This window comes from Lonchura striata, chromosome 5 (genome assembly GCF_046129695.1).
Source record: "Lonchura striata isolate bLonStr1 chromosome 5, bLonStr1.mat, whole genome shotgun sequence".
Classification (NCBI taxonomy): Eukaryota; Metazoa; Chordata; class Aves; order Passeriformes; family Estrildidae; genus Lonchura; species Lonchura striata.
Genome location: NC_134607.1, coordinates 60,419,654 through 60,446,068, shown reverse-complemented (window position 1 = coordinate 60,446,068; position 26,415 = coordinate 60,419,654). Strand labels below are relative to the sequence as shown.

The window sequence follows — 26,415 nt, the reverse complement described above, 5'->3', positions numbered from 1 at the left end:
CGGCAGGCACCCACCACGGGGGACCCAGCAGGTGCCGCCCCCGGCTGGAGCGGCGATGATGATGTTTTGTGCGGGGACGGGAACACCACAGACACGTTCTAAACTTTAAAACCCGCTCCCTGAACATGTCTCCCAGGACGCGCTGCGTGAGCAGCGTCGGGAGCGGGACCCCTCGGCAGCCGCTGCCCCGGCCGGGAGAGCTGAGGAGAGCCGCACGCAGGGCTCGCCCGGGGAAAGGGCGCGGGCGGCCCCTCGGCCCCGCCGGCCGCCGCCACCTCCCCGACCGTGCCCGCCGTGGCTGCGCAGGGCGGCGGGACGCCCGCGGCGGGCGGTGTGCGGGTGGCGCCCGCGGCGGAGGGCGGGCTGCGGGGCGGGCGGACGCGGGGCCGGCGGCGCTGCGCTGCGCCCCGATAGGCGGCGGCGGGCGGTGCCGGTGCTGCCGCCGCTGCCGCGGCTGCTGGTGCTGGCGCCGAGCCGCTGAAGCCCGGCAGAGGGGCTCGCCGGCTCTCGCACGCAGCGGCGGCGGCGGAGCGCGTCGCGTCGAGCGGAGCGAGCGGGGAGGAGGAGGAGAAGGCGGAGGAGGAGGAGGAGGAGGAGGAGGAGGAAGGGGAGGGGGGCACCTTCTCGGCGAGGATGCCCGGAGCGGCTGCAGGGACGGCGGCTACAGGAGCAGGCTCGTCAGGAGCGGTAGCAGCGGGGATGCTCCCAGCTCAGGAGGCGGCCAAGATCTACCACACCAACTACGTGCGGAACTCGCGGGCCATCGGCGTGCTCTGGGCCATCTTCACCATCTGCTTTGCCATCGTCAACGTGGTGTGCTTCATCCAGCCGTACTGGATCGGGGACGGCGTGGACACCCCGCAGGCGGGCTACTTCGGGCTCTTCCACTACTGCATCGGCAACGGCTTCAGCCGGGAACTCACCTGCCGGGGCAGCTTCACGGACTTCTCCAGCCTGCCCTCGGGAGCCTTCAAAGCTGCGTCCTTCTTCATCGGGCTCTCGATGATGCTCATCATCGCCTGCATCGTCTGCTTCATCCTCTTCTTCTTCTGCAACACAGCCACCGTCTACAAGATCTGTGCCTGGATGCAGCTGACCTCGGGTGAGTGGAGGCAGCGGCCCCGGTGCTGGGGGGCTCCGCGCCGCCCTGCCCGGCACAGCCCGGCACAGCCCGGCACAGCCCGGCACAGCCCGGGGGGCACGGGCGGCTCTGGACAAACTTGCGGCGCCGGCGGCCGCCCGGGGCGGGGAGCGGTGGGGGCGGGTGTCGGGGGCCGGGGGTGCCCCGCCGGGGCAGGCCGGGAGAGGATGCTCGAGGTGTCGCGACACATCGGCAGCGTCGCAGAGGTCTGCCCGTGCCTGCCCCGCGCCGCCCCGCCGCCCGACTGGGCGTGGGCCAGGGCAGGCTGAGCCCGCGGCTCCTCGCCCCGCTGCGAGGCCTCCCGGGGGAGCTGCCCGCTTTCGGCCGGGGAACCGACCCGCGGGCAGCTCCAGCAGCTCCAGGGACTGCGGGCGGCAGCGGGTGGGTGTCCTCCAGCGCGTGGTCTGTCGTAAAGGTCAGGAGAAAATGGCAGTGGGGACAATTCGAGCTGGCGACGGTGGGTGAAGGCAGCTGCCCGCCTGTTGAAGCTTAGTCCCGGTCCCACAGTTCCACCTGGCCGAGGCAGAGCCCACTTCGGCTCCGCGGGAGGGGTTGGTGAGGTTTTCTGCTGGTGAACTGGAAAGGGGGCTGAGGTCGCTGGATGTGGCATGCATGAGTTTTGGTTGGGGTCTGTTTCACTTGTCCACAAGGTTTATTTTCCACGATATGTTAGAAGTGTAAAGAAAAATAATTAATTTCAGTTGCTGATTTTGTTTCAGAAGATCTGACTTCATTTGACTTTCCCCATCACATCCAGTGTCTCCCTAGGGAAAGCGTATGGCAGGAAAGAGGGAAAACACCAGGACATCCCTTTTTGCATTTCCAGCACAGCTTTCCCTCTGAGTTAGTGGAGAACTGGTTGTTTGTGTGCAGCTGGGAGGGTAACAAGAAGAGAATGGTCTATAGAATTAAGATAGTATTAAAAGCAGTTTTAGCAAGACAGAAAATATCAATTCTTCAATCATTTGGAGAAAAACGGGGCTAAAAGCAAAGCATACCTGTTACTTGTCCTCCTGGTAAAACCCTGAAATTGAGAAGTTTTGGAATTAGCTGTTAGAGAAACAGCAAAATGTCACCAAAATGGGCTCACAATCACTTTTTCAGTCCCCTAAATTGACCTACATTCATTTCAGGTTCTGAGCAAAAATTCTTTTGAGTTTTCTACTGAACAGCTTCAGGATTATTCAATTTGCCATCTAGTCCATGAGGCTTGGTGGAATTCTCTGGTTTGTGTGAAAGAGCTCTAACCATTTCTCTCTCTGATGATGTTTTTCTGTGTGGTATTATACATTTTTATGCTGTTTCCTTCACTGAAGTTTCCTTGTAATTTCTTTCTGTATCACTTGGGGAGTGATCTGCAGGCACTTGAAGTTGGTAGGTTTTTTTCCCGGTTCCGGTGAGTTTAGTTTTGGGTTCATTATTTCTGTACTGGGAAACCCTTTTGATGCTGGTGGCTCCTTTGTCCATTCAGTAACATGCATTCTGATATGGTCTGGTTAATTGTACACTGTCATGTCACTTGGCTCTGGGCAGAGCAAACTGTTTCATCTTTGCACGACTGATGTCTCCTCTGCTCCATTAAGGACTTCTGCTTTCATCTGTCACCTCTTCTTATGGCTCTGCTGCTAAAAGGTGCCATTAATATTCACTGTTTTGATGCATTTCAGCATGTTTTTTTCATGTCCAGTGTGCAGTAGAACAGCACAATTTCCAAATCCCTTGCACTTTCCAGCATCAACATCTATGGTTGTACTACTTCATGCCCAGAGGTGCTAGTGCAAGGCAGATAAAATGAATCTGATTCCTTTACTGTGTTTCTGTACAGGTGAATATTAAGAAACCACCATATGTGACTGATCTCTTGGACTCCAGTCTATACCATGCTGCACATGTGCAGGTGTGACTGGAGATACCTTTTCAGGCAAAGAACACAGAATTTTTGTCATCTCCAAAGCTGGTAGATGCACTGTTGGCATTAAAAGTCAACAAAAGGAGCTTTATGTCAGCAGAAGAATCACTTCTCAGACTGCTTCCCTCCAAAATTAATAAGGGAATACATGCATAGCCAAGTGGTTGTTGGCTGTCTTTCCCAATTTGTACACAAATGCCCTGGAAGAACTAGAACAATGTCTGTTGGCTGTTGAAAAAACCTGACTTTATTTTTTGCTGAATGTTTTAATTCAGTATTTACCTCACTGTTAATATCTGTATTACTTAAAAAAGTTTCCTCGAGGGAGAAAGAACTGTCATAAAGTTCATACTGTTTTGTGTCATATCCTTTGAAGAAAACAAAGGTGGTTGGACAGAAGGAAACAGAGTAAAATGTGCAGGACAGAAGTGTTATAATGATACGTTTTCTCTGAGCTATATGACCTACTTCTGTTATTAGTTTACTGTTTTGAAAGTATAAGTAATATACAATAGTAATCCTAAAATGCTTATCTCACAAAAAATATAGTAATGTCATCTACATATGCATGTAGTTCTGTGTAGTACAGGAACAAAATTGAATCTGAAGTAATGAAATAAGGAAGCAGGTGAATATAGCTTTGATTTTGCTTGCTATTTTGTACTTTCATAGTGTTAGCATTTGGTTAGGTAATATAATACTTAAGACTGATATAATTTAAATCTTGTTAGAATCAGTTTTCCAATGTGGAATCATGCTTGGTTTAGGATTGCAAATGAAAGCTTAGGAACTGATTTCTTTAAAAGAAAGATTTGGATCACAGTCTGTCCTGCATGAGTCATTATAAATTGTCAGTATGATATAGCTCTTGTTTTGAAATTGTGTTTATTAAGTAAGAAAAAGATAAACAGTATCTTGGGCACATACACTTTCAGTCCTTGTTGCTATCTAATCATGTCTATGACTAGACAGGTCTATGACATGACAAAGAGGAAAAATCCTAAGAAAAAATGTATTTCCTGTGTGTACGTGAGTGCAGAATAGATTAGATAGTTTTATGATTTAGTCATGGCTTAGACTGCCTTTTTTGTTGCATGTGCATAATGCTGTCAGGGTACACTTGATACTTTGAGAGCCAGTGTTGGCAGCCTCTTTCTCCATCCCCTAACCTCCTCTTCTGAAACTGCAAAATCATAGGTACAAGCAGTATGCACTCACCTAATTTGAGCAGCTGCACGATCACAAACTCTTTAAATCATTAGGAATTAGGTACTATTGTTTTTTGTTATACTATACCTCAAGTTTACAGGAAACCTCACAAATAAAGATAATTCTTGAGATTTATTCCTTTATAGTTAAAAAAATTAAACACTTTTGTTCTGTCATGATTTTTTTCACTATATTTGTCATTACTTTTTTCCTTTACTAGGATGTTTCGAGTTATAAGAAAGAAAAAAGTAAGGAAAGCAGAAGAAAACATAGGAGTGTCCCATGGACAAGCAGGATGAAATCAATATATAGGTTTTTCAAGAGATGCCTGAGCCCATGCCCACAGTAAGAGGACCATTGAACAGAACATAAAAGCTCTGTACTTTAGAAAACCACAGTCTAGTGATCTTTGACAGTGGTCTGTAACATGGGCCCACGAAAGCATCAGAGCAGCTAAAGTCCATTTTGCACTCTGTGCTTTTGGTTCTTCAGCATTTGTATTCAGGGACTTCCTCAGATGGATCTTGACATTTAAAAGCTCTTGCTGGATTTTGTTTTTTGAGACTTTGGCCGCATTTTGAACCTGTGTAAACTTTTAGCATTCACAGTGCCCTAGAACAAGGAGTTCCACAGCTTGATACGTGTTGTGTGAAGATTCAATGTTGTTTGTGTTTTAAATCTTGTGCCTACCCATTTCACTTCATCCTCTCATCTCATGCATTGGAAGAGCCTGTGAATAGGGAACATGGAGACACAATTCCCTGTCCTGGCTCTGATTACACCTTTGCTGTATCCCCTCAGTTACCTGCTTTTGGGACCTTTGGCTTCTTAGTTAGTCCTTAGTTGTTAGGTTGTAGTAAACTTGTGATCATCCCATCTGCCCTGCCCATAGCCATTTCCAGAATACTCCATATTTTCAGAATCTGTGGGACCAGACCTACACACGATATTCAAGACAGACAAGCCATTCATACAGTGACTAAATAATATTCTCTCTTTCGTTCTTTGTTCCTTTCCTAGTAATTAGTAATACTCATTTTTTCCCTGTTATTGAACATTGGGCTGATGTTTTCACACAACTGTCTATTATAACCCCAAGATCTCAGTCCTGGAGTGGTAATAATCACCTTGGGGCACATAATTTTGTGTAGTTGGTTTTATTCCCCTTAAAGAAATGACTTCATATTTATCTACACTGACTTTAATTTGACTTTTTATTGCCTAGTCACTAAGTATTGTGAAGTCTTTCTTCAGAGTCAACCCTTATTGTAGCTACCCTGAATGAGTATCAGCAGCTAACTTTGTCACCTCGCCATTTATCCTGTTTTCCAGCTCATTTATAAATAAGCCAGCAGCTCCCAAGTTCCAGCACAGATCCCTGCAGGATTCCACCATTGACCTCTCTCCACTTGAAAAATTGACAGTAGTGTCCTACCATCTGTTTCCAATTATTTCTCCTTGCAAGGGCATTTATTTTTATCCTCTGGGAGTCTAGGTTTTTTAAGACTTAAGAATGATAGATTCATCAATTGTCTTTTGGAAATTCAAGTAAACATTGTTAATGAAAACCATAGTACACATTATTTTTTACTTCTTTGTAGAACTCTAGTAGTTTTATGAAAAATTACTTAAAATAGATGTATTGGTCCTACTTTACTTCCTTTAATCACACAAATATGTCATGTTTGTACACATGCTGGCATACACTGTTTTTTTGTTTTGTTTTTTTTTTTTGTAGTTCTACTGATTTATGTCATAAAGGTATTGGTTTTTCCCAGGTTTTCCCTAGACTTGTCTTAAACTAGTTTTTAAAACTGGTTTCCTATCACTCATCTGCCAGATCTTTGAGGCCAAAGCAGCCATAATGAAAAGGTTATTACATACCACAGTTGAAAGTTTGCTTAAAACAGGGAATTGTTTTAGAATGAAAAGGAGAAATTCTTAATTCCAACAGTGTTGTTTGCCTTTATGCTTGAAATCAGTCTGAAGGACCAGGTGACTTTTATATAAGAGTCTTAAAAGGCTTGACCTTGATGCTCTTGGAGCCTTTGTTACTGCTGTTTGACAGATCTTGGTATAGGGGTAAATTCCTGAAAGCCAGGAAAAACCCAGCCTTGCACCAGTGTTTGAACAGGGTATCTCATAGAGTCAGACAAGGATCTCATGGCCTCAGTATCCTTAAGAATTTGTTGAGAGAGTAAGTTACATTTATGGCTCCTGAACTTTGCAGGTGGCATAAAAATTATTTGTTTAATAAATGATAGTTATTTGTCTAATAAATTATAGTAAAGATAGCTAATTGCACAGACTCATTTGGATGTCATAATCATAACAACATGGGCTTATTTCCACAACCTGTATTTTAATACACCAAATGCAGTGTAAGATTTCTAAGCATCAGAATCATGGAATCACAGAACCATAGAAGGGACCTTAAAGATCATCCAGTTCCAACCCCCTGCCATGAGCAGGGACTCCTTCCACTAGGTCAGCTTGCTCAGAGCCCCATTCAACCTGGCCTTGAATACCCAGGGATGGGGCATCCGAAGTTTCTCTGGGCAGCCTGTTTCAGTGTTTTACCACCCTCATAGTAAAATATTTCTTCTCATTATCTAATCTAAACCTACTTCTTAGTAGGTTTAACTCAGCTTCAAGTTGCAGCTTGAATCCATTTCCCCTTGTTCTGTCACTATGTTGCCTTGTAAATAGTTCCTTGCCATCTTTCTTGTAGGGTTCCTTTAGCACTGGAAGTCCACAATTAGGTCACCCCAAAGCTTTCCAGGCTGAGCAATCCTAGTTCTCTGAACTTTTCCTTCACCTTTCCATCCCTCTAATCATCTTCATGGCCCTTCTCTGGACTCACTCCAAAAGGTTCATGTCCTTCCTGTGCTGGGAGCCCAGAGCTGGATGCAGCACCACAGGTGGGGTCTCAGCAGAGCAGAGGGGCAGAATCCAATTTAGAGAGCAGGATGTTGTGGGGACCATGTCAAAGGCTTCATAGAAGTCCAGATAAGTGACATTCATAGCCCTTCCCTTGTCCACTGATGTGGTCACCCCATCATAGAAGTCTACTAGGTTGGCCAGGCAGGACTGGCACTTGGTGAAGCTGTGATGGCTGTTCCAAATCACCTCCCTGTCCTTCATGTGTCTTGGCGCAGCTTCCAGGAGGATGTGTTCCATGATCTTCCCAGGCACAGAGGCTGACAGGTTGGTAGTTCACAGGGTCCATCTTTTTAAGATGGGTGCAATGTTTCCCATTTTCCAGTCATCTGGGACTTCACCTGACTTCTGTGACTTTTCAAGTATCAGGGAGAGTGTCTTGGCAGCCACACCAGCCAATTCTCTCAGGGCTCTGGGATGCATCTCATTAGTTCTCATGGATTTATACATGTTCAGGCTGGTGGTGATGAACCTGGTCTGTACTTGCAGTCAGAAGCATTTTGCGCCCCAGTCCCCATCCTGCAGTCCATGCATTCAAGAGGTGTGAGAAGAAATGTTGCCTTGAAGGCTGAGGCAAAAGAAGTTGTTGAGTTCCTCAGCCTTCCCCTTGTCAATTGTTACCAGTTTTCCAGCATTGCTTATCTGACAGTACATCTTCTTTGACCTTTCTTTTCTGGTTAATACACCTGTAAAAGCACTTCTTGTTACTCTTTGCATCCATTGCTAGGTTCAGTTCCCACTTCAAAAAATGTAGGAGGCACCCTACCAATGGGAGAATTACGAAAGTAGTTACTTAGAAAAAATAATTATTTAGAAGAGAAAGCAGTTATTTAGAAGACAAATTACAGACTGTGTAGTTGGACATCTGCATGTGAGATCTCACTGCAGAGAAAAAACCCAGTGTTGTCCCTAAATGTGTATGCAAAAATGGACTCCTTTGCCTGCAGTGGTTCCCATGCTTGCTCTGTCTAGGTCAAATATCTTTCAAGACTCCCTTTCAAGTATAAAGTAGAAAGGATCTCAGAACTGATTTAAATAAATGAAAGAAGAAGAGCTAAAAGGATGAATTTTCTTGCTATTCAAAAGAAGATTAAAAATTGACAGATGATGGCATATGAGGACCTACAGGGTAAGATTTCAAGTCATGCAGTGCTCCTTAGCTTGACGAATGATGTGTTTGGAAGCTGATGTTACACAAATTTGCATTAGTCATGAGGTATGTACATTTGTAAACTTCTAAGTTGCATTTTTCATTTGTTAATTGTCTTTACTAACTCACCAGAAGCAAAGAACCATACCAACAATGTCAGCTTTTGTTGCCACTACATGCAAAGTGGGGAGGTGCATGGAAGGCAAAAGGGACAGGAAGACAAGTCCAGGAATATGGAACAGGTTTTTGAGTTTGACTTTGATCATTGATGCTGATTTTAATAAAAGCATTAACACTCCCACAGCACCTGCAGGGTGAGGTGACTGAAGTTATTTAGTGGTCTCTGAACAGTAGTGGATATTCGACCACTCTGATCACAGTATGATGAGTATTGACTCTGCAAAAGAGATCCCTAGAACCTCCTTCATTCTTGCCTAGGAATGCCCCATGGTAGCCTGTGCTCTGCTGCTGTCACACTGGCTGTGATGAGTATTGCCATTGGGAACTGCTTGCGTCCTAGTGAGAGTCAGAAGGTTGGAAAAGAATCAGAAGGTTGAGGAGGTTGGAAAAATTACCTGAAGGTTTCAGTGGAAAGTTTTGGATGAAGTGAATGATGAGGCTGTGCAGCTTTTTTGGTTTCTTTACACTGAACATTTTCAAATACTTCATGTTTGGCTAGAAACATGAAAATAAAAGGTGCATCACGTGAACGGTGGAAATGAAGGAGAAATGCTGTGCCCAGTGTCTTCTCTCTAAGTAGTTTTTCCCCTATATACCCTGTGCCCACAGTACCAAAATTCTCTCGTGCATCCCATGATGTGATGCCTTTGGTAGCTAAACTCTCCAGCTCCTCACAGGCTCCCTATCTCTGTAGTTGACAAAGGCATAGCATGTTCTATACCTGGCAGAAAGGTATTTGTCTGTTTGTTTGTCCTCAAGCTGCCATCAAGATTTGTGTAAAGGATAAACTATTCCTGTCTTTCCACTAGTGGGAAATTGGGAATTTTTTTTCTGCTTCCATGTTTTTCACAAAACCTGAAGGAATTTAGTGTTTTGAAGGCTTGTAGCTTCAGTCAAATTTGGTTGGAATTGGTCATCAGGCTCAAAATCACACAGCCACATCTGTCTTGCTTCCAGAGGGAACTTGTCTAAAATGTATCATGTAAGAAGTGAGTATCTTTTATTTGTATGAGCTATTTGAGATTTTGGTAGCAAAACTTGTTTTTTGAAGGATAAAGGTATTTAGGGAATGGAGAAGAGATTTTTTTTCTTTTGGTTTAGAGTGTAATAAAAATTTCAGCATCTTATAACTCTCCCAATTGCCTTTTATGAACATCCTGGGGGCTGTGGTCCACTGTTTGAAAAACAGCAAGATAATAGAATAGTAAAATATAAAAGGAAATGCATAAACTTATCCAGACTATTTGAGGATGAATACCATTTCACTGGGAAAAAGTGTATGTGTGAGGGAAGAAAGAAGGGGAGAAAGAAACTGGGAAAGAGTTTAAAAGAGGAGAATATTACCTATTGAAACGTGGGGAGCTGAGATATGGTTAGGAAAGAGAAATGGGATTGAGGTTTTGGAAAGAGGCTGGTGTCGGAGCAGCTCTATTTTCTTGCAGCTGAAGGAACATCACTGGCATTGCATACAGCTGCTGTCAAGTTCTTTCAGGGATTCCTTCTAAAAGTTTAATGAAGAAAATTGCTACATGCCACAATGAAGCCAGGAAGAGGGAAACATACAGATATTATCAGCAGTAAGAAGGCATGGAAGAAAAGAAGGCTTGATTTCAAACATGAAGGTTATTTTACCTTTTGTGAAGAGAGCCTTTTTAGCACTGTGGTATAAACAACATTAGCTTTGATCTTGCAAACATAAAGACAGCAAACAAATCAGAACAGAAAATCTGTGGTATGATCAGATGGTGTGGACTCAATATTTGAAAACTAACAAGATCCAGCTGTGAGGAATGGGAGGGTCACAATATTGAGGCATTACAAAGGAAAGCATAAAAACATTTTTGCTCAGAAATGGTGAAAGGAAAAAAAAAGACATGAACAAAGCTGTAGAGCTATAGCCTGGAAAATCTGCAGAATTTGATAACATTGGTTGCTATCAGCATTGTTAAAAATGCAGTGGCAGTGACAGTGAATAGCTAGATTATGCATTAGTGTGTGGAACAATGTGCAGCTCCCAATTACTGAGAGAGAATTATGGCTAGAATCCTTAAAAAAGGCAATATAGACTTCAAGATCTGTCTATTCTAAGAAAGATATTATCCATCTTCACATTGGCATTCAGAGATGCAGAAGACTTGAAACAAGCCGGCCTTAGAATAAGAAGGTCATACTTACCGGGGGAAAAGGTTCTTTTATTTTCTCCTTGAGAAACCAGATGCAAATTTATGAATTTCATTGATTTTAAAAGGTAGCTGATGGCGTCTGTGGAGAGCCTCTTTGACACAAGCACATCATGTGCTATTTCAGAGAATATTATTCAATCAAGTAATTGAGAGTGCATCAGAAGGAGAAAGCTACGGAATAAATGGTTTGAAATAAATTATTACAAACAGTTGATGAGTTGTCATGCATTCCACTTTATTTTTCTGGTTATATTTCAAAAGGAAAAGTTCATAGAGAAGAAAACTAGACATGCTGGACATGCAAGGTCAAAGACAGATATTCTGAGTTCAGAGGTTCAGAAAACGCTGTTTGTGAAACCTTGGGAGGTTCTTTTGTTTATTTCTAGAAGTCAAAAGTCAAGTGCCTTGCTTTGCAGAAGTTGACTGAATAAGATGAATGATCTCATGCAATTACCATGGCCAGAATGTGTCTTGTCCTGCTGTGCTAGATTGTACCTCTGCAACTTGCTACAGGTTTTTGGTCATGATGAACCTTGTGTGCAGCAGAAGTGTGAATAAAATAGGACACGGTCCCTTAAGATCAGGGAAGATTTTAGCACTGTCTCTCCTTCCCGTTTGACCTTTTGTCTAAGTCCTGTGGACTAACAGGCTTCTGCAGTGGCTGCGGAAGGTGAATGCTCCTCAGCTGTGTGGAGTTTCTTGATGGGGGCAAAAGCCTTGGAGAGGGTTATTTTGCCCAGATGTAACAGCTTGTAAGCATGAAACGCTGACATAAATGATCCTGTGCCTCTTGGAGAGACATTTCTGTACTGACCCATCTCATCTTGCCAGAGCCCAACAGAGAGATGTGGCTGCTGTGCCTGTACCCACAGATTAGGCTGGTACAGAGTCCCCCTCTGCTGTAGAGTCAGCTGGCACACTGGCCAGCGTCCACACGATTACATTTTCTACTTCTAAAACTGGGTCACTAGACTCATTCTGTTGGCATATACTAACTTGCAAACTGTGCTCTGGCAATATTTTGGAAGATTGTTAGATGGAACAGACTAAAACCACTCCTGTGACACATGCTGAGGGACAATTCCAACAATTAACAGCATCAAGTCAAGTCTCAATGCCTGGGAATGCTCCCTGGTACTGCTTCATTTATCTGTGTAGACATAACCAATGTGTAGCCAAATCTCAAAATGAGGAGCTCAAGAATTAAATGTGCAGGAAAGTCAGTGTAACATGGAATGTTTTCCTTTATTTTGAACAAATTTATAACTGCAACTTAGTGCCATAATATAAATTTCTGATTTACTTTGATTACATTGTCAACAAATAATCTCTGGATTAAAAATTTACATGAAATGTAGTTATCTTTGAAACTAGACTTAGTAATCAACTTGAAAAAGACAGATGTTTGTAACCTTTGGCAAGATGAAGAAGTGATCAAAAATACAGAACAAACCATAAAAAAAGGTTTTCACTTAGAGACAATTGAAGAATGTTACCCATGAGCCTAAAAATCATAAATGAGACTTCTCTCTGATGTAGACTGAGTATTTCAAAATCAGATTTCCCACAGGTATCTTCAGCTTGGCTAATACATCTTTGAACATTATAAAACTGTTATGCATTGAATGCATACACTTAAGGGACATTCAGTGTAATTTCACAAAGAGTTAATTCAAAGTTTTAAGATTAATTTCATCAGAGAGGTATTAGACTTTGCATGAAAATAAAATTATTCATCCTTGTAGCTTTATGTTCCTCTAAAGAAAGTTAATTACTCGGTTGTTGTATCTTAGAATTTAGCCTTCCTATTAGGGGTGAAATTATATTAGACCATCATTAAAATAAAAGGGTTGAAATTGCAATGCATGGTCATTACACTAGAAAAATATAGTCCCAAAAATTCCAAACATGCAGATGTCCTACCAGCCACTGCTGCATCTCCCCCTCGAATCCATGGGGACTGATTCCCTGTGGAGCCCGGCCAGCTGGGCAGTGGGGTGAGTTGGGCAGAGGGAAGGAACTTCTCCTTGGATCCTGAGGGACTTGGAGAAGCTCCCACATGAGTCCAAAGACGAGCTGATCCCACAAGCAAAGGAAAGAGGCGCTTTCCCTCAGGATTAGTTCCAAAGTTTAATGAGGGCCTGGAGAGATCCCAGGCCACATCTGACCTCGAAGGACCTCCAGAGCAACAGAGGGTCTCCTGGACCGAAGCTGCCGATATAGGGGTCGGGAAACCCGAGCAGGCAATGGGGAAGGACATGGGAATGGCTCTCGGGGCAAGGCCTCAGAGTGACCCTTGAGGAGGGGTCGGGGAGGAGTCCCAGCCAGGGTTCAGCTACCTGGTGACCCTGGGAGAAGGATCTGGACAAAGGGGAAGGGTCACCAGGTGATGGACACATCACCTGGGAGGAGACAGGGGGATGGGTTGGGGTTTGATGGACATACAGGTACTGATGGGGAAGCTGGGATGAGCCAGACAGGTACAAAGAGGGGATATGGAGGGACAAACCATTGTGAGGGGATATACAGTGCAAACACAGCTCTACAAGCCACAGTCACTTGTGTTTAGCTCCTGTCAGGCATTGGTATTTGGTGGGATTCCTCTGTTGGTGTGGCAGCAGCACATTCATGTGGCTCACCAGCCGTCACTTCCCGGGTGACACTCGGCCTTTGGTCAGCCTTGAGGAGCGAGGGGACAGTGCTGGCACGAGGAAAGGCCATGCAGCTCCGGGTGGGCAACAGTGGAGACACTCACAGGCCATCAGGTCACAGTCCTGAGGAACTGCCGGAATCTGAGGTATTGATGATTCTGAGATTGTAAAAAGTCGCTGTCTTTCTGCCCCGTTGCCAAAGAAGAAGCCATAATTCGTCTGTGCTGTTTTCAAGGTTGTTTATTCTGTTTATCTCTAACATGTTCTGCTGCCCTGCCCAGCTCTGCCCTGCAGGGCAGCGTGTGGGGCTCTGCCCTCAGTGGGATGTTACAAACATTAAATACCAGAAACTACCTGTGCTGTATTTACAATAACGTGCCAATATCTGTCACCTACGTTGAACAGTGTGTCCCCAGCCTAAACCAACAGAAAATGCCAACACCACAGTGAAACATGGAGGGCATGAAGAAGGAGAAAAAGGACAAAACACACCCAATTTCCTCCATCTTGTCCCCTTTGAACCCCTAATCTAGAATCCTAAAATTTTACTTTTGCACCCATGCCACACTTAATTATTACTCATATCAAACACTCAGAGCTTGTAATTCATCCTGTAAGATTGAAAACTCTTTTCCATGGACAGAGATCACAGACAGTGTCTCTGGGGGCTCTGTACAGGGGGGTTCCTGACCCCCTGCCAGGGTCCCAGGCCTTCCAGGGCAGCCAGAGGGATGCCCTCGATTCCCACAAGTAACCTGCTCCAGGGGACCCTGCTGGAGTAGGGAGGTTGGACTAGATGGACCTCCTGTGGTCCTTCCAGCATCACCGGGTCCCTGATTCTGTGAGGGAAGAGGAGATGGCAGTGGGATGCTGCTCTGGACAGGGCATGCATGGTCCTGGCACATTCTTTGTGAAGTATTTCCAGCTGACTCAGGGCGATGCTGACATAATTAAGGATTCATTGTGATATTTCATGTGGGATTCTGGACACTGATGTGCAGTTCTGAATGAGTAGCTTCAAAAAGGAAAACCAGTGAGTAATGACATATCTTGGAAAAGAAAACTAGGAAAGCTTGGTTAGTTTAATGTGGAAAGAGGACCATTGATAAGATGTCAATCCTGACTAAAAACACCTGGAACAGCTTAGAAAAAGATGAAAATAAAAGAACTGTTTGAGCCACTGATTTTTTTCTTTGACTTGATTTGGTTTCCTAAACCTTTTCCAAAGGTGGAACTACATGTCATGTTGCATTGTTAGAACACATCACAGCCTGTTGGCCTACTTTGCTATTTGCTATTTTGTATTTTTTAAAAATCTCAGAAGTAGTTTATGAACCCTCTGGAATGCATGTACTGTAGAGTGAAAACTAATGGCTAAACTCATGACTAACAGTGGTACAAGAAGAAATTGATATTATCTTGATATAAATCACTTCAGGCTGAGAATTACATGGTGGTTTCTATTAGAGAAGGAAGGTTCTACAGTAACTTTCTGAAGGAAGGAGATTTGGTAAAATACTGAGCTGTGTACTAGAAAGAGATGAATATCTGAAAAGCATTATAGAATGCAGTGTTTATAACAGCGTATCTTCTTTGCTTTCTCATTTCTAAAAACAAGCTCATCTGGGTGAGTGCTCTTTTCTATTCTACTTCCACTTGTTCTGTTTTTTAAACAGTATCACTTCTATCTCATTGACTTCTAGGATTAAAAATAGACAGGGACTAAGATCTGTACATCATTCAAGTGAGATTCATTCCTGCCAGGCATTCTGATCAAACAGGCAAGGGCTTTCCTTAAATTCCTAGCAAAACTGTGAAACTTTGGCAACATCAGCAGTTGAGTGGTGTGTTTCATATTTTCTCTTTGCCTTCAGCATTCTCACACAACTTGGATATTAGATGCTCTTAAGAAAATATTTATGTTAGCTAAGTGCTGGTGTTTAAAAGTGAAAACAATAAAAAAAAAAAAAGAAATATTTGCAATATTCTAAAACATCAAGGTTTTAGGAAAATAATTTTACAAATCAACAGTTCTATGATTAACCTGAGATGTAATTTTGCCTAGGAAGTTTCCTGGAGAAATTGTCCCTTGTTAGCTTCCCATGCACCTAATTATTTTGTGTTGCTCTTACATAAACAATCTTCCTAAATAGTTAAGAAACTCATAAAATCTCTACATCTTTTTGATACACAGCTGCACATGTCGTGTTTTGTGTAAACAGGTTGGTGTCAAGTGTTTTGGGTGTTGAAAGTGACACTTTGAGTGGTCCTTGCTCACACAGGATGGGTAGCAGAGCGATGCTGAGCTCCCTGCTCTGTCCTTGCTGCCTCTTTTCCTTCCTCCTGCAGCAGTTTCAGAGAGGAAGAGAGAGGAGGGAGCACTTTTTCAACAGGATAAACAAGTGTTCAGTGCATCAAGTAACTGTATTTAAGGCAGACCCTGAGCTTTCAGTGAAACACTGTTGATGGTGTACATGTCTGTGAGAGCTCTTACATTCAGGATGGATACTTACAAATGCTGCAAGTGCTGTTCAGGATTTTGCACTCTTGGAGGGACAGATCTGCAGATACAAGGGTCTGGGTTTAAATTTAGTCTTACTGAATTCAGCAAGTTTATGTTTGAACCTAAGATGATATATTTACTAACAGAGTGTTAACGTATTTAATTTAATTTAAGCTGTATGGTACGCTGGAGGAATTGTGCCGAGGCAAAAGTGAGGTGGTCTATGAAATTGTTACTGCATTTTTGTTTCTTCACAAGAGCTTATTTTCTTTTATTCCCTGGGGCTGCTTTTCCCCAAATCAAGTCTGGACCAAATGCAAATCACACTTGTACAGACAGCTCCATTTTACTTTGCACTTCATCAGGTGATGGATAAGCACAGATTCAAGAGCAGGGATGTGCCAGAGAATGTGCAATGAAATACTCAACTACACACATCTGGCTTAGTCTGTCAGACTGCAGTAGGTTGAAAGGACCCTCAGCCTTGGCAGACCTAACCTGGCTGTGGCAGGGCCAGCCACGTGTTTCTGCAGTACATCCAGGAGCAGTCAGGCCCTTAGGATATGATGTCAGTCTGTGGTAGCCAAGCCATCTAACATTTGCCTAGATCCAATTTACTGGGCTTAAAATGCCAGGGGGATCCTGTCTGACCCCTGACTTCTGTTTCAGCAGGCCACAAGTCTCCTGGAGGTTCTCTGTCATCTACACACAGATGTCTCACAAGCAGTAGAACAGCTCAAGTGATTAGGCAGCAGCATGCTGGCAAAGTGAATCAAACCCTGGTTCTACTCTCAGCATGCCTGTAAAACCTTCACTTAGGTTTCACAGTGTAGAGCTGAATCCTGCTCTCTGTGGTTATGCTTGCTTATGTCTTGAATTTATGAAGCTGAGTTTAGGGAGGAATTATTTCTGATTAGCAATATTCTGTCAATAACAGTTCCTTCTTAATGTGCTTTTGCCTGGGATTAAAATAAAGCCACAGTGTCATGAATACAGGTATCAGAAAATGATAAAGAAATTTGAATTACTGATGCTAAAGGAGATTAGTGAATAGCGTATGAAGAGCTGCAAAATACGTATTGGCAGTTGCTAAAGAAAGCTGTTGTTATTTATTGCTTCCATTTATTATTGTACTAAAAGTCAAGTTCTAATCATTTAAGTAAATAACCTCAATTCTGCTGAGCTTCAGTGATGCCTGGCAGAGAGTAACAAGTGTGCGTGCACCTAACATCAATTTCTGAAAAATTTGAATGGTCTAAAATGAAATTGCATTAGTATTTTTTATGTAAGTTCTCCAATGCCATAGTTGATGCTGTATTCTCAACAGACATTGTGATAGGTCATTAATTTCTATGTGGATTTACCCAGTTGAAAATAGGGGCAGGGAAAGTCATTGTAAATGAATGGTCATTCTTTTGCTCTGTAAAATAATGCATTGAAATTGTGAATTCTTGAGTTCTTCTAGAGTACATTATGGTATTATTGTGCCGGTCTCAAATCTATTACTCTTAGTGAAAAGCTGGTTGTTTCAACAGAATACATCAGCTGAGCAAAGAATTTATAAGCACATGCTTTGATGGACTGGAAACATGTTTTGAGTGTTTGGCTTAATTGAAATCTGAAAAAAATGCCCAACAATATGAGGTTATGGATATCAATCAAATATTTCCTGTATGCTTTTTTACATTATTTATACAAATACATGCATTATAATAAATAATAGGGTAGCAGATCCCTACCAGAAAATTTAGAAGTTGACTTCTAGGGACCTTTCAGCAGTCCTGACTTGGTATTGAGCAGTCTCACTCTTGAAAATAATCCCATGTGTCTATTCATTCAGTATTAGAGGAGCTAGTAATTCTTATATTAGACGTAGTTAAGGCTTCCAAAGAGGAATGGCTATGCGGTCATTTGGTACATAACATTTGGCTAGCATGGAGCCACATTAGGATGCAGTGAGAGACAGTAAGGTGGGAGTTAATATGTGTTTTACGACTGCAGAGCATAGTAGCAGTCTTAAGTTAGCATGAGTGAAATTCATTAGCTCATGGCTAGTGTACCAAATTGTAATGTGCTGTAAAATGTATAACCACATATTGTATGAAAAGATCTACAGCAAGAATTGCCCTAACAGTTGATTGGAGAGTTGTAAAATTAAATATAGTATCACTCCTTAAGAAGTAAAGTGTACTCTTAAGTATTGGGTGAGTGCAGTGTGAGTCAGTCCCCTGAAGAGCAGGATCCAATTGCTGTCTCTCAATGTAATCAAAGACCACAGGAGTGAAAGTAAAGTATTTGTGCAATTAAGATTATGAAGATAAACTGCTAAGTAACTAGACAGGCGACTGTCAATAATGCATTTATATTTCTTGCTAACCTAAATTATTTAAGTAATAATAAGTTCTCCCTCTCTCCTTCCCTCCCTTTCCAGTGTGACCTGTGTTCCCACAGAATAATGTCCCTACTGAGGTGGGAAGCCCCCCTGGAGCAGGGACTGGATTTGATTTGGTGTTTGAACAGAGCCCAGCATAAGCTGAATCCTGATTGTGGCCTCCAGCTTTGACTGCCGTGCAAATTGCAGTAGAAATAATAATTATTGTTTGAATTGTATCTGAGTGGTGTGAGTAGCATACGCTTGATGAGCTACCCAATTTGCAACAATAGTAACTATGTACAGAGCAGAGCCTGCTGTGCGACCTTGGGGAAGTCATCTCACCTCTCTGGGCTTTCCTGGCTATAAAATGAGAGCAAGATAATTTCTTTAAAAATGCTTTACAGGCATGGACTGTTATTACTGCAAAGAACTGATTGCATGCTGATTCTGGTCTGCTTTGTGCAACGTGACCCCTTGCCCTCAAGAGAAACTCAGAGATCTCTAGGCCATCTTAGAAGTAGTCAGTGTAAACAAGGAAAAATAGTAATTACCTAAAAAAGGAAAAAAAGCAAAATTAAACATATTTGTGGATGTACATCACTGTGAGCAACCATCTGCAGAATGATAAATAGTGGCATACATACATAAACACACTGCGTTGTCATTCCAAACAGCATATTCTGTGTGTTTATCTCTGCATTAATGAGGTACTCGACTTGGCTTTGACATCTGTCACTTTGCAGTCATGGCAGTGCAGATCTGAATTTGAGAACAAAATTCATGGGCACGTATTTTAGCTTTTTATTCCACATACTGGAAGTAGTTGTTGCACAACACATTTGGCCAAACCATGTTTTTCCCTTGGACAACAAGCCCAAGATGAATGCATAACATAGCCAGATGACATAGCTTGAAATGCATCAGTTCCAGTACCCAAACAGGTACCAGGCTGTCATCATCATGAGCAGGCTTGAGGGACTGCTCCCATACAGAGAGGAATGACTGACAGATAAGCAAGGTTTAGCTAATCCTATTTATTTGGTCACTTCAGCATTCAGCCAAGTGTTACACTTCCTTTTTGACTTGCTTTTTCTTTCAGAAAACAACTGCAGCAAAGCCAGATATATAGCTCATGGCTCATTTACTCACAGTGCCAGCAAGTGTCTCTACAGTGATTCTCTTTTGAACATACATGAGTGACAGATTGTTCAGACCACTGGTTCTCAGCATCCCCAGCATACTGGTGTTCTGTAGGGTGTTCTGTTGGCAAGAATTGCTGCAGGGAACAGATGTACACTTGATACACGAGGAGTTTCCAAAGACAGTCGAGCCACATCCTGGGACCTTCCCAATGAGTGCACTAGCTTTAAATTCCCACAAGATTTAGCATTCCACATTTTCCTTCTTCCTATACATGTTCTGGTTGTTCAGCTGTGACTTTTTTGAGTGCATAGGTGAGGGGATGCAGGAAGGATGACATGAATAGAGAAGAGGATCTGATTACAGAGTGACAGAGGAACAGCAGCCAACACTGATTTTCTGCAACTGAGTGGAGAGAGGCAACCTCACCTTGATCAGAAGGACCAAATCTTGGAGACTTTCAGTGCACTGCACTATGAAGCAGAATTTAGTTTGTCTCAATAAGGAAGGAGGACTTTCTCCTTTTTCACTGTTGGCTCCACATAGAGAGGTATTTCCCTTACGAATATATTTGCCCTTTTTGAAAACAATCTCTGAAGCTGTGCTAATTCTCACACAAGGCATGCTGGTGAGAAAATACAGGCAGCACAGAATTACAGGAATGGATAAGTAAGCACTTTTGGTGTGGTCATGCTTGATGGCTGCCCAAGTGAGTTCTACTGCAAAATTTTAAAAGATGGGTAGTCATTTTGTGGTGCATTGCTGCACGCCAGATTCCCAGCATCTGAAAAATAGAGAACCTGTGAATTGTCTCTGAGAAATTCTCAAAGGCTGCTCATTCTGTGTATGCTCTGGTTGTCACTTGCAGCTCTGGCAAAAGAACTGATGTGAGCCTGGAAGTAAAGGGATAATAGTGAAATTGCAGGTAAATAATCCTTGTTATTGTACTACAATATATCTGTTTCTTCTCTAATGCAAACACCCATCTGGGAAGAGTTTCCTTCCAAAAAGCATGAAGGCAATAAGAAGATAACAGTTTTCACCCAAGGCTACTGAGGCAAAGATCTGGATACTGTTCCTGAGCTGTGAGTGTTACCTGCAGAGATGGTGGATGGATAATTTCAATCACAAACACTTTGAAATATCTGACATGAGGCACTGTTCCAGGAAAGCAGTGCCAAGGATAATTTTATTCTTCAGTGAGTTTTTGGGTGGTACTTACCTTATGCACTGAGAACCTTTTATAGGTTATTTCTTGAGCCACATTTTGCCAATGAAACTTCTGCTCTACAGCCAGAGAACGCTTCTGTCTGAGGGAAAAAATCCATAGTGTTGGCAGCAGATTTTATGACATATTGGGTGATGTCATTAAGGGAGCTGTTAGCAATCTGTCATTTACAGAGCAGCTTCAACTAGTCCAACGTAAGAGAAGTGATTTAATTCCATGTCTGCTTGGATTTCTCCTATATAATCAGTGGTGGCTCAGGAGAATTAGGAAGCACAGCATGATCCTCTCCTGATTACTTTGCTGTCATTTCCAATTTATGGCCTAAAATACAAGAGAATAAAGTCTTCATGCCCAGAGGGGCTCTTGAGGGGTTGGTACAGGGTCTGCCCCAAATCTTTTAGCTGTGGTGGCTGCACAGGCAGAGCACTCTTGTGCAAGGACCAGTTACAGTGACTGTAGCTTCTGACTCTGGTTATGCAAACGTGGCTGCTGACAAATGGCAGGGGGAAGGGACCTCTGCAGGAGTGTCCACAGAGGCTCATGAGGAAGTGCTCTCCCTGCTGAAAGGCAGCACATTTACCTCACCTATCCCCCAAAGCTTGTTGTGGCTGTGGCAGCCTTCATTTCACCTGCAGGTAATTTGATCCTGTCTTCCATGAATTTTCCCATGAAGGGGAAATTTATGTCCCACAAGGAGGACAACTAACTAGAAATGGAAACAGGGCATGTTCTTATGCTGCCTCTTTGAAAGCTCCTCAGGTCTTCAGTGTAGTATTCTATTTCTTTTGGGTATTTGTGGTTTGGGTCAAAGAGGAGAACAGCAGAAAATTATCCTAAATTGTGCTTTGGACAAGCTGCATAGCACATCTAGCGTCCTCCTGCTTTTCTTGTAGGAAGTTGGCTTGGGAGTAGCATCATCAGGAACCAGGCTGGTCCTCCTCCCTGTCACTGCGGGGTGCAGAACATGGTGCTGTGATGCCACATTTTGTTGCTCCAGTTTGCTGCCAAAGGATGTGGAAAGCAGAAGCACAGGTTGTTTCAGAAAAGGATTAGACAATTAAGAGAGAAGAGATGCAGTGATGGCTGTTACTGGTCTTCACGTTTGTCACAGCTTCACCCTGTGGGGAGCAGACTGGTGGCAGTAAGGATGGTGTGACTGGGGAAAACCAAATTCCTCTTCCTTCTAAATGTCAGATATTGTCTGCAGTTGAAAATGTCATTCCAGGCTAGATGAGCCTTTGTTCCCACCAAGTATATTCACTGTTGTGTATTAGTTGCTCCTCTGCAGGTAGGTTTAAGAGAGATTATTTGTTCTTTCTGTGAGCAATGACATATTCCAGCACAAAGTGCCAGTCACAGGATTGCCTGATCATCAGCATCCTGTTTTGAATTTTGAAAATGCTTTGGGAGACTTTTTCTCTTCATAAAATGAATTAATGGATCTATAGAGTTCAATGCCAGACAGGTCCATTAGTCAGCTTTACTGGGTAACACACACCATGGAGTTTTACCAAGCTATTGCTGTACAGAGCAGTATGCTAATACTGCTGCCTTTACTTTGCTAGAAACTTAACAAGGTGCAGTAAGTGTTTGATGCCAGAGTCAGTATTATTCTTTTCCCTTCCCAGAAGATAGCTACTGAGTTTATGTTGTCCAGATATCCTATGATTTAAAACACATGGTTGTGACTGACTAAGTGCATAACATCTGTGAATAAGAAAGGGCCCTAAAGCAGGAGCAGTGTCTCAAAATACATAGTGTTAGCATCTACACAGTGGCTTTCAGCCAGCTGTTTCAAAATATTTTTTACTTAAGGACAGACATATCCACTCTCCCAGTTTGTAACGACCGAAGGCAAAGTGCTTTGCTGTCTGCCAGCAGAGCCCAGAATAGAATCCAGCCTCTTCCTCTGCTCTGTTCTTGTCTGGGTCTAATCAGACTGGTGTGATTTGGGCACAGACTGTTTTGTTGTAGGGCTGCTGGTTGTGCAAGTGGCTGAGCTGGGAAGGAGCAGAGGACCACAGTGCTATGGCAGATGGCGCTTTTGACATGCAGCTTCTGTCCTCACATTCCTAGCAGGTGGTAGGAATGATGTGGCAAGGATGAGAGTTCAGAGGTGAGAGTCCTGAGGTCTGAAGATACTTTACAGAGTGAGAATCAGAATTGGCAGCAATGTGGATTCTGATGCAACTGTTAATGATACTTGAATTCTCAAATTTGATTGTAAAGTAACCATGAGCCAACTAACCATAAGTAGTCATGAGCCAAGAACTTCTAGAATCAAAAATCTTCATGAAAGTACAGTGTCACAAAACCCAAGTATATTTTGGAAGGACTAATTGCCATTTAGTGTCATATCAGATTCAGATTCTCATCTCCAGAATTTGGTCTAGAACTCTGAAGGTTAGTGTGATTTTTTTTGTGTTCACACAGATCTCCAAGAACCATCTCTCTAAAAAATCACAAAATTTCTGAGATACTTGGTGAAATTATGAGGGTAAGCAAAAATGGGGACAAAATAACTGTAGCCTGGGATTCAGTTGTAAAAAATTCCAAATATATGTTTTTTAGGATAGAAGAGTAGTCTTTAACCTAGCAGGAAAACCAGCTAGTGAGATAAAAATTTAGAAATCTAGGTAAAATGACAGGGCTGAATGATGATCCTATTTTTAAAAAAGGTTTATGCAGAGAACAGAGAAACAGCAGAAACAATAAATAAGTCTACAAGAAAATGTATGACAGTAAGTGCTAGCATGCAGAGAGGTGTTGGGAATTGGAAAAATACCTGAGAGAGATAAATTTGTCTATGCAGTGATTGTCTATAAAAGCAAAGTTTAATACAAAAAATCAATACTTGCAGGTTTTTTGAATGTTAATTGTATAATTTCTAGTAAGCTACAAGGCTTACATCCTTATCACAGAATTCCTTTAAGCAGGAATTAAGAAAAAAGCAGAATGAGATTTACAGTTTCCAAAAATAGATTGCCAAGAGCAGAGGTTTCTTCTTCTGATTGCAAGAGAATCACTCTGCGGTGTTTTACCAAAGAACAAGTAGTACTGAGTAAAAGAATAATTGAAAAGTGATTTTTCAAGGATTTTTCTACCTTTCTATTCTCTGTGCTGGATTTTGTTGTGCTGTCTAGATGAAATATTCACGATGGCACTGACCCTTTCCCTTGTGCAATTTGTCCAGTGTTTGCTTGGCGATGTTCAGAAGTAGTGGAGCAGAAAATCCCTTGCTACAGCCAGCATTTGCTGGGGATTACTCTTCACACTGGTATATGTTGAAGGAGATTCACTGGGAGAAGTGATGAAATGGCTGTATGGCTTCAAGACTAGAAATCTTTTTTGAGTGTGATCCAGCCTGGAAAGCTGTGTTCTTTTTTCTCCTTTTTGAAAGGGGTAAAAATACTGAAAATGCTGAGCAGTTCTTTGAAATATGCATATCTGAGCTCCAGGTTAATGTGAGAGGTGAAAACAGAGCTGCCTTCTCTTTTCAGTTTCTTGGAAGAGTACTCTTGGGCTTGACTGGGGCTCCTCATTTCCAGAAATAATGCTGAATATTTGCTGTTGTTCTGTTCTTGTCCATACTGACTTCACTAGGTTGCACTGTGAAGGGCATTCTTAAGCATGGGGCTTAAGTCTCAGCTAATTGAGCTATCAGGATAAGCATATACAGAAATACATGTGTGTCCTGCAGAGTGACCAAGGGATTTGTGTTCTCTCTTTTGATAATTGGTTAATTTTCTTAGAAGTCAGATTTGGGAACTCATCAGAGTAGTGACTCCTGGTTTCTGAGCAGGCTGTGCTTCTCTTTGGGTTCAGAGTCACTCAGAACAATTAATAATTTACCAACTTCTGCCTCGTAGCCTGTCTCCATTGTCACTGCATTGTCACCTTCTGCTCATTACAGACAGCTAAGGATGGCTGACAGCAGAGCAGGTGCAACTTACAGCATGAATACACCTTTGGCTGCTCTGTTCTGTGTGTCAGATATGTAGCAGTGGCCACCTGTCTCCAGTGCTGACATTTTGGGACCTGGAAACATCAGAAAATTATCTCTTCCAACCTAAGTAGATGTGTCAGAGAAGCAAAGAGGACAGCATCTCATGTCCTGCTTCCTACTTGTACTTCTTTTGTGTTTCCTAGGTGTCTCATGCCATTTTTATTTCTCTGTAAAATTCTTCCCAAAAAGTCTCATCTCTTTTTGACTTTTTTTCTGGCGGTTGACAAAAATGATTTGTGGCAAACACCCAAGAGGACAAGTCTCACTGAATTCAGCACCTGTGACAGGAACTTACTGCCTGTCTGGATAAAAAAGGAAAGGGCAGCTCTTTGGTGATGGGGGCAGTCAAGGAAGCTCTCAGTCATAGGCTTGCATCTACTGTGTGCATCTCCTGGGACTGGAGGCAGGTAACATTCCTGGCTTCATTTCTGACAGTCAGCTGAGCAGAAGAGGATGTTATTATGTAAAACTCTCAGTTATTCCAGGTGGTGGGGAGGTTGTTGAGATAACCAGGATGAAGGAGGAATGCAGATGGTGTCAAACATGGAGATAAGGCAGCAGGAGCTTTTGCATGGAGAAAAGCAGGCCCATGATGTTGCTGATTGCATGAAGAAGAATCTGTAAAGCCATCTAGGGTAAGTAGAGGGTGGTTCCGTGTGAGTGAAGCTGGTCTGTTCCCTTTATGGGGTGATCTGAGCCCTGCTGTGCTGAGCCCTGTCCAAGAGCTACAGAGGCCAGTGTCCCTCAAAATGTTCTGTGTTCAGAGCAGGCAAGGCAGGAAGGGAAGTGTCACACGACGCAAGCAGCTACTATTGCAAAGGTGAAAAAGAGAAAGTTTATTTTCTGACTCCAGCATTTATACCTTTTAAAAGCTGCAGTGGATTGGAGGGTGATTGTGCCACCTCTCCAATGATATTGGACAAACTACTAGTACATCAAATTTCTCCGCCTCTATGGAGGAATACAAATGTTTCTAGAAAGTTGTGTGAGAAAGTTCTCTACAAGAATGTAAACTCAGAAGGCTTTGGAAAATCTTAAGAATCAGGGCAACAGGGAAGCAGTGGCAGAGAGAACAGAAATGGCCTGAGCATGATGCCTGGAGAGCTGGGAACACAGTCTGCATCTCCTGACTTGTGATCCAGTCCCAGCCATTAAACTCCACAGCCCAAAAATGGTCATGGGAGGGCTCTTTGAGCTCATGTCCATGGGTTGAGTTGAGTGTTTTTAAGGAATGCTCTAGCAAATTTCATTGAGAGGTATTAGTGGCAATGGCATTGCTTCACAATGCTCATTTCAAATTTCTTGGTCTCTTTTTCTAAATCACTATAGCACAGCTTGGCTCTGCCTCCAGTCCAGCTCTGTACCTGTGCTTGCTAAGTTTTTATACTGCCATAAATGTACAGTATCAGTTTTCCTAATGTGGTTAACTCAGTATTTTTTCATTATTTGATTTTTACAATATCAAAAGGTCTGAGCGCTTTTATGGATGGATGAATAGAGAATACATTTCTGTGAAAATGATCTCTTTTTTAGTTAGGAAGCAATTCTAAAAATGCCTGAAAAATCCTTAATGATATTTATTCTACTCATATGACCTAAAAATAGCTAAAGCAATTTGAGTAGGAATGAAAAATCACTTGCATATGGAGTTTCATCTTTAAGTGGAAGACAACCTACTCTCAGATCAAACAGTGAGGTAAAAGTCTACTTTCAAATTGCAATTTTTATACTTTGCAAAAGTACTCTTAGTGGCTTTGAGCACATCACAGAGCTTCTTCGTTAAGTCAGCTACGTGAATTAC

General features: G+C 42.7%; 1 protein-coding gene across 3 annotated transcripts in view; it reads left to right on the top strand.

The window, feature by feature from the left end:
- The first annotated feature begins 437 nt into the window (after positions 1 to 437).
- The window catches only part of LHFPL3 (LHFPL tetraspan subfamily member 3), a 230,352-nt gene continuing 204,374 nt past the window's right edge, over positions 438 to 26,415 (top strand). For all 3 annotated transcript variants that reach the window (XM_021534694.3, XM_021534696.3, XM_021534695.3), the window contains exon 1: positions 438 to 1,102. In XM_021534694.3, the coding sequence (XP_021390369.1) occupies positions 634 to 1,102 (469 nt within the window). In that variant the 5' untranslated portion in view covers positions 438 to 633. The remainder of the gene's footprint in view (positions 1,103 to 26,415) is intronic.